At 29.0% G+C, this 8,919-nt stretch overlaps 1 protein-coding gene across 1 annotated transcript in view; it reads right to left on the bottom strand.

Annotated features, from left to right (window-relative positions):
* The window catches only part of LOC114122504 (leucine-rich repeat and fibronectin type III domain-containing protein 1-like protein), a 39,978-nt gene continuing 31,059 nt past the window's right edge, over positions 1-8,919 (bottom strand). The window contains exons 3-8 of the mRNA XM_027985183.2: positions 3,496-4,676; positions 3,104-3,432; positions 2,733-3,032; positions 1,632-2,067; positions 1,359-1,523; positions 1-1,288 (exon numbers count right to left, since the gene is read on the bottom strand). Of these exons, the coding sequence (XP_027840984.1) occupies positions 1,005-1,288; positions 1,359-1,523; positions 1,632-2,067; positions 2,733-3,032; positions 3,104-3,432; positions 3,496-4,676 (2,695 nt within the window). The 3' untranslated portion in view covers positions 1-1,004. The remainder of the gene's footprint in view (positions 1,289-1,358; positions 1,524-1,631; positions 2,068-2,732; positions 3,033-3,103; positions 3,433-3,495; positions 4,677-8,919) is intronic.

Raw genomic sequence — 8,919 nt, 5'->3', positions numbered from 1 at the left:
TATAAACTTAAATATAATTGATTTTTATTGAATAATTACATAATAATTTATATACAATGATTTATTGAATATTTTTTAATAATATAGTATTTACTACATAGAAATTGACAATAAATTAATATAATTTTATTAATTTATTGTCAATTTCTAATATTTTTACAATAATTATAAACGTAAATAGATTGAACAACAATTAATAATAAATTTGATTAAAAATTAAAAATTATTATTTAATATTAAAGTATTATTATTGTCATAGGTACACGAGTTGTGTATGGTGAGGTAGGACATAACTCGATGTAATCATAGTAGTACCTCAATTATTTATATAAAAAAAAATTATAATAATCTATAAAACTATTTCTAACTTATTCATTATTTTGAATTTATATAAACATATTTTAGATTTTATGTGTTTTTAATTAAATTGGATCTGTATAATGTAAGTATTTAGAATAATGTATATATTAGATTATTTGGTACTACTTACGTGGTACGAAAAAATAATTGTTTTTATTTACAATTGAATGATACGATGTGAAAATAAATAAGTTATAATATTGTTGAACTATTTATCATAGTATGATTATAAATGCATTCATAATATTATTTGTACTTAAAATAATATGAAGAGTAAACAGTGTTAATTGTAATGTATCTACGTAAAATATTATCTGATTTATATGCCAAAAAAATTATTATGGTACCTATCTATGTCTAATCTTAATTCTGCATATTACTTTTAAAGTCTTAAGTCTAATTAGTCAAACGGACATTTAATAATAATAAAAACACATTATATTATATAGTTATAATACTGTGTTGTCATAGTTGCATAAGATAAATGCTACAAATAAATTAATTTCAATTGAGCTCCAAGTGCTTATTATAATATGTATATGATGCTTACTGTATACGTATATTGTAATAATTTGTATATAGTGTGTATCATGCGCGTATAGTACATCTAATGGCTAATAATAATATAATATTATAATAACATTCTATAGTGGCACAAGACCGTTTCTGGCTGTCGGATTTCTGGTCATGTATATGTCCATATCGTGGTCGGTCCAGTTGTCCGAGGTGTCTCCGCCGCAATAATTGTTGAGCGTGTGATGAGAACCGGTGTGACTGTACCTACTGGGTGGTCTGTTTTGCGTTCCTTCTCTGGTCCTCGAACGTTGTCTGGGCTTATTACGCGACGTATTCGTGCGGCCACTGCCCGGATAACTGATGTGTGACATCCTCTCGGAGACGGCCAAAGACTGCCGAGATTGCCTCAATTCTGTTAAACAGATTTATTAATTTATTATTATTGTATCGTTATAAGGTGTTTGGCTCAGTCATCGACTTACCGGGTCTGGAATTCACCAGATCGGACGCGTATGCGTTGGTGCCACCCAAATACCTCATAGAGTTGTTCGAGAAACTGTTTTGTGACTGACCGTCAGCGACCGAACGCATCTTTGGAGGTTTCGCGCTGAAGTTTGAAACGTTCGAGTGCAAATCTTCGTTGAGTCCTAAAAACAAACAATTATTACACCAGTTCGTTATGATAAATGTATCTATCGGTTTAACTAGATAGTTGATGTTTTTCGCATCATTAAAAATTGTTATGGCATTCTCACCTTGTCTGCTGTCGGCCACTCGATACATTCGGGATGGATTTAAACTCCGATTGCTATATACCGAACCCTGGTCCCAGTCCTTGTGGCTGTTAAACGCATTTAGGGCAGCCAACGAAGACATTTGGGCTGCGTTTGGTCCACCGTAACAGTTCGCCGGCAAGGTGCCGACCGGGATGCCGGTCTTGCTTGGATGGCAGGATGCTACAGAGTGGTGCAATGTTTGCAGCTTTTTGGCGCGACGTTTACTAGCCGCAATGAACACAACGACCGCGATCAAGACCGTGCCGCATATGGCTGCGCTCGCTGCTATGGTTATTCGGTCCATGTTACTCGTCATCGTAACCGCTGTCCGTATTTCCCGGCACTGGCTGTATGGGACCGTATCTGGCGTGATGGTTATTTCTTCCAGAGATATGACGCACACGATAATACATTCCTGCATTAATCAAAATAGTTATTAATTACAGTACAGATAATACGCAAGGGTGCCTAAATTGTTTATACGCATCGCAGCACGATCCTGCAGGGAATAGGTATAGAAAATCTTATCAATTTTAAAGTTTCGATCCTAAAATAGATAAGTGGTATTCAACTTTTTATGAACTGATCGTTTAGGAATTAATGATATGGCTTAAAACATATTACGTAATTATTTAAAATACAATTAGATAGTAATAAATAGTAATTACTAATTTGGTAATAATGATAAATAATATATTTTCGAATAAATTTACATTTTATAGAAGTTTTTTTATTTTTATAATGAATATTGGCTTTAATTTTTTTCCATATTATTTGTTAGGTATGATTTCAAGCGCTATTTAAAATATTTAGAACATTCATAACGTGTATGTTATCTTTAAAATATAGATATTTATAGTTATTTAAATCATGTATGAGTATAACCACTTGCACTTTGATAATCGCTGTTACAACTACCATAATATAATATATAATGATTATTTTAAATTAAAATCTACAAAAGCACAAATAATAATAATGTCTATTAATTTATCGGCTATTAGATTATATATGTATCTCCGTAAATTACTGCAATTTTTCACGAGTACAAATAGTTTTATTATGTTTATTTCTATTTACCTGGTATGGTACGTTTTTAATTTTAAACTCTCGTTCACTGGTTTCAAGAGGTGGCCCTTGCTTGAATGTACGGTCTCCAAAAAGTCTATATACAACCCGGAATCCTAAGATATTTGCCGTTTCGGAATCCCATTGAATTATAACGGAATTATCTTGCCTATGAACACTTCTTATGATGACTTCTTGAACTTGTTTTTTAGGGTAAGTACCAAGTATAAGTGGTGGTTTTTGAGACGTCTGTACTGTCTGTGGCCGTGTTATAACTAAATTGGATTTACGAGTTGTGTTCGTTGGTTTAGTCTGAAAAAATTATATGTTTTAATATTAACTATACTTGTTTTATTCTCAATTTGGTTATTAAATTTACTAACATTTGTAGAGTTTGGTGCAAAATACTTTGTTGTAGTCTCAACTGCAACTGTCGTACTCTCCGTAGTCGAAGGAATAGCTCGTGTAGTTTCCATAATTCCAAGTAATTCAGAAGTATTAGTGTTCTTCACAACTTCTACTTCTGCTATGGGAGGATTCTTTTTAAACTTATTTTTCGATGTCGGAAATACATCAGGTGAAACAATTGTAGGACTAGCATATCCAACACCAGTTCCAATCGGATGTTGGGAATCCTCTTCATCTTCCTCTATAATAGTGTCTAACACTGCTGACGCATCAGAAGGGCTTTGGTCGTTATCGCATACCATTTCTATAATTTAAAATATTAATTGTAAAAATAATAAAAAAAATGTATAATTAACTCATATATTACCTGAAGGATCGATTTTATAGAAATGCTTATTTTTCAGAAATGATGGACTAGCACAAAATTGCGGATTTCTCTCTCTGCTAGTCACTTGTAAATCGCCGTTTTTAATCCATTCTATTACCCAGCGAATCCGACAATCGCATTGTAAGTATCGTCCTCCTAAGCTTAATCCACGCAATGTAGTATTAAGATGCATGAATGCTTTTTTAGGAATAGTTTCAATAGGATTTCCATCTAATGCTAGTAAGGTCAAAGAAGGATTTGCTAGGAACGCGTCATTTGGTATTTCTTTAATGAGGTTAAAGCCAAGATCTAATACTCTCAGTTCTGGTAGCTTACTAATAGCTGTAGTTGGATAATCGGTGAGCAAATTATTGAGCAAACTTAGTGAACTTAGTGTATTTTTGACACCATCAAACGTAAATTCTCCCAACGACTGAATTACGTTTCTTTCTAAGTTAAGAGCTGTTAAGGCTCCTAAACCTTGAAAAATGTGTGCAGAAGTTCCTGGAAGCTCACTTAAAATGTTTTGAGCTAAATCTAAAAATGCCAAATTTTTTAAACTTCTTATACATTCGGGTAAAGTTTTCTGATTTGTTCCTTTAAGATTTAAATTTTTTAAGCTATTTTCAAGGCCTCTAAATGCATTTTTAGATAACGTGAGGTTGTTATCTGCTAATTTTAATGTTTGTAAATTTTTTAATGAAGCAAATACATCATCTGGAACTCTCGAAATTCGATTTCTTGAAAGGTCCAATAATGTTAAATTAATGAGCCCTTCTAAATTAGGTATTTGGTCTATTTTATTGTCTTGTAGACTTAAATGTCTTAAATAAAGTTCTAGTCCTTTAAACGCTGTTGGTGATATTGTTTGTATTTGACAACCCGATAATTGTAAGTTGTGAATTTTAAGATTGGCGAAACTAGAATCATCAATAGTTTTAACTGAGCTATTGTTTATATACAGTAAATCCAGTGTTCCCTGAGAATATTTATCGAGTGTTTGCATTAATACTTCATAATTCACAAGATCACACTGCACAGATAATTCTTGTGCCATGTTTGTTGAACATATGCAGGATGACTGAAGTTCTGCGGATGATGGATCCGTTTGCCATGGACATTGAGCCTTTGATTCGCTTAAGCAAAGACATACCATAAGGCATAATAGTCCAAAATAATCTCTGTAAAAATAAAAATAAATTAATAAAAAACAATGATTAATAAATATATGATAAAATAAAATCTAGTCTTTTAGTATATATCTAGTTCTAATTATTTGTTGACATTTAACTGTATTGATAAAAGTCATACAGTTTTACAGAACATATAATTACTATGCCATTGCTATTTTAAAATTACTTATGTTTACATTAAAGAATTTATTATTCGTTTTTATGTTTAGTAAGTAATAATTACTTTCTGATGTTGTAGGTATTGAAGTATCAAGTTATTCTTACATTTTTAAATGCTATAATAATAATAATATTATTAAACTTATTTTAACTTATACACATTATTAAATAGGACGAACTTAATGAGAAAGTATGACTAACAGTTAATAACTATTGAAACTTAATAATTTTTTTAATCTTTTACATGCTCAAATATAAAAGTACTTAAGTAGGTAGGTATATGAAGATGTCGATTTTTATAAATAATAACTTTAATTATCTCTTAAAGAATCATTTAATTTTCTACGCTGTTGAATAATATGCAATAAGTATAAACAAATATGATATACACAGACCTATAAAATAATGTTTTAAAATTGGTCAGTTACTATCACCAATTCGAATACCCACATATTTGGCAAAAAAAAAATAATACTACCTAATAACACTGATGAAACATTATTTCATACTTCGAGTTTATTTATCTACTATACAGTTTTCAAGAGTGATCGATTAAATAATTGAGAATTATTTTTTTTTAAATACGTTGCCGTAGCTCTTAACATATTATAATAAAAGTAATATGAATAGGGAAAATTTTCAGAATTATTAAAAACAGTAAACGTTTTTTAGCTCGGAAATGAACATTTAGTTTCTTAACAATCAGAAAATAATATTTATGAAAAACAGGTCAGAGGAAGGAAACTACAGTTGATAATTATTTATTACTCTGGAAAAATAGTAAAATATAATAATATACTTCCTACCAACATTACAGTATTTATATTGAAAATATAAACCAGTTAAAAAAAATACTTAACATAATAAATATATTTCAAGTTTTTATAAGTTAATATGATAATAAAAATATTGTAATATTACGTGCCTAATTGAGTAATTTTAATGGAAATAACAAATTAAATCATAGGTAGTAATCAATTACTAATTAGTGACTTGATAAGTAAAAAGTATAAAAAATATATTTGCTGATTTATCAAAATTTATTTAGTTAATTTTTAAGTTTAACCACATTAAAAAAAGGATAGATATTATGAGATTATGGACGGCCATCATGAATGTATTGAAATGATTTTAAATTTCATTTAGAAACATAAAAATGGCACTTATGACTATGTGGCTGTGTTTAGGTAATAATAATCATATGTATCTGAAATAAAAATTTTGAATAATTATAATACTTATAATATAGTAATTGTTGCAATTTTTTCTTAAAATAATATCGTTTTTTCTTAACGATAATAATAGGATTGAGAATCATTTTATACGTTGTTATTTATTTTAAGAAGTGTAATATAATATGTACTATATAGGTACTATTTAATGTGTTATATTGGTATCATATATAGGCATATAGCTCAATAGTCAATATGTCATCAATATTCTCAAACACTAAAAATATAAAATGATAATTGAAATTTATTACCGCCAATAAAGATTATTATTATTATATAAATATCAAATAGGCTAACGAAAATTGTAACCTTTGCAAGTACCTAATGAAAAATAAATTTACTTTTTCTACCGAAATCCGAAGAAAGATCGGATTTTATATAAACGAGAAAGAAAATAGCAATATTATATTTAACAATATTTCGATCATTAACCAATTATTAATGCGGTACCTACTTTTACTTACTAAGAAATCAAATCGATTGGAAGTTATTTTTATTGTAATAATTGTGTGTTATTATACACTTGATTATTTATTACTTTCGCGATGGGTAGATACAATAAAAAATAAATCGTAGGTATTTAAATAACTGTGTAGTCGAATTATTCGGTTTACAATGGACGGTAGTCTTACGTTGTTTTATTGAGAGTACCTACTTAATAGTTAAGTTATTTTCAATAATTTGCAACACTATGAAGATGTATAATAAACAGTACCTATACCACATTTAAACATTGTCCGATTAACCTAAACCTAGGTACACATTACCAGTTAACCAGTTAATAACTATATAGCATAAGTAAGTGTTATTATATCCTAACTTATGTTATAACTAGGGCTGTGATTTTAACGTCCTAAAAAACCTCAAAAAATACCCTTAAAAATGCAAAAATGACTTTAAAAAATCAACAAAATGCTCTATAAAAATGCATTAAGATTATATTTATTATAGCTTAAAAATCGGAAAAAAATGTTATATTAGTTTTTATTTGTATAGTATTGTTACTATATATAGAATTTGTTACTTGTTTAGTTTTAGACGTACTAATTGGTTATTAATTTAGTAATACTTATCAAGGACTATGATAAAATAGCTATGATAAAATTGTTATCGACGATAACTTGTCGTAGTATATCCTATTTAATTTATTATTTATGCCGTCAGCAGTTTGAAGAAAGTCTTTTGTTAATCGCAACAGTTTTCGTTCATTTTATGAACAAAATTGTGAAAAATGCTCTAAAAACTAAGAAAATTGCAAAATAAAAAAAGATTACTTTAAAATAATCAGTATCATCCAAAACATATTTTATACTTATGGAGCAATACGTTTCAAAACACCAGAAAATAAGATGACTTGGCATCAAAATTCCAGCCCTAGTTTTAACATATATGCATCTATGTGGCTATGTCATCAAATATTTAAAACACGGAATGAATGTAAAAACGTATAATGTACTACATACAGGCAAGAAAGACCAATACGAAACATTTAAAGTTTCAAACGAATAGGTGAAATCTAAAAGTATTAGAAAATTTTGTACCTAGAACGATATTCCTAACTGTATGTTCTAAAGACAAGTACGTAGTCAATATAACAAACCGATGACGACACGATGTAATTTAACGACCGTATGTGTTGATTATCTGGAGTTGATGTATTCATAAAATACACAATATAGGTCACAGCTTACAATACTTATAACAAAGCCAACGTTTTTTTTTCCTGCAGGACTTAACATTCTATTTTCATCTTTCGTTTTTAATATCCATCAGCAGTCTCATTAACGATGACGTGTTGACTGTAGGTAATAGTTTTTTTTCTTTAGGGCAACGCGCGTATTGTATCAACTATAATAGTCATCGAAAACCCAAAGACTCGAAGGCCTTATTGATCAGTAGAAACGAATAATTAACAAAGTATATTCACTAATAAAATACTAAAAAGTTTTAGTTGTACAACCTTATTATTATTATAGGACCCTATCATTTGTTATTGGATATTCAATTAGACCCGAATAAAATATAAAGAATACATTTTTATAAAAATCATACAGATAATGTCTGAAAAAGTGTATTTTTAGAAAAGTCGATAAATTTATGTTTAGCCTGTTTAAGACAGGTTAGAACACTGGCGAGTTTAGGTACACCAGATGGTACGACGCAAATACTACCTATTTGCAAGTACTAAATAATGTTTTACATATTATCATCGCGTGAGTTCAAATAATCAATATAACATAACGCTATAAGTGGAATGCAGAATAAAATTTTTCAATTAAAAACGTAGTCGGTATCTACTATACTAGTATTTCTAGAAAAATATGCATACAGTAAATGCACATTGTATAGGTATTTGATTATAATAAATGCACGTGTTTACCTTTTATAATAGCACTATGCAACTATGCATACCAATAACATAGGTATGTTAACAATAAAATCGTTTTAAGAATATTAGGTAGGTACCTATAATAATTAAGGAACGGATTTATGACATATAAATGCATTACGCACATAAACTGAAAAAAAATATGATTTAAAATCATCGCTGTAAATATGAATTTATATTAAAATATCACGACACCACTGCAATGAACGTAGATAACTTACTAAATATCATCTAATCAAAAACGTTGAAACTATTTTAGCGACATGTCAATATATAATCATAACGATAAAACGCTTGATACGTTTTTAAATATAGTGCAGGTTTATGTAACGTCGGCGGATGTCGTCAGTCGTCATAGAGGTAGTAAAATTTTAGAACGTACAATAATATTATAATATAGGTACCTACAATCCCTACAATAATCGTAAAATGCGTTTGACTTTATACACTG

Source organism: Aphis gossypii, chromosome X, assembly GCF_020184175.1.
Source record: "Aphis gossypii isolate Hap1 chromosome X, ASM2018417v2, whole genome shotgun sequence".
NCBI lineage: Eukaryota > Metazoa > Arthropoda > Insecta > Hemiptera > Aphididae > Aphis > Aphis gossypii.
Note: the sequence above shows the minus strand (reverse complement) of the source record. Positions and strands in the feature narration are given on the sequence as shown.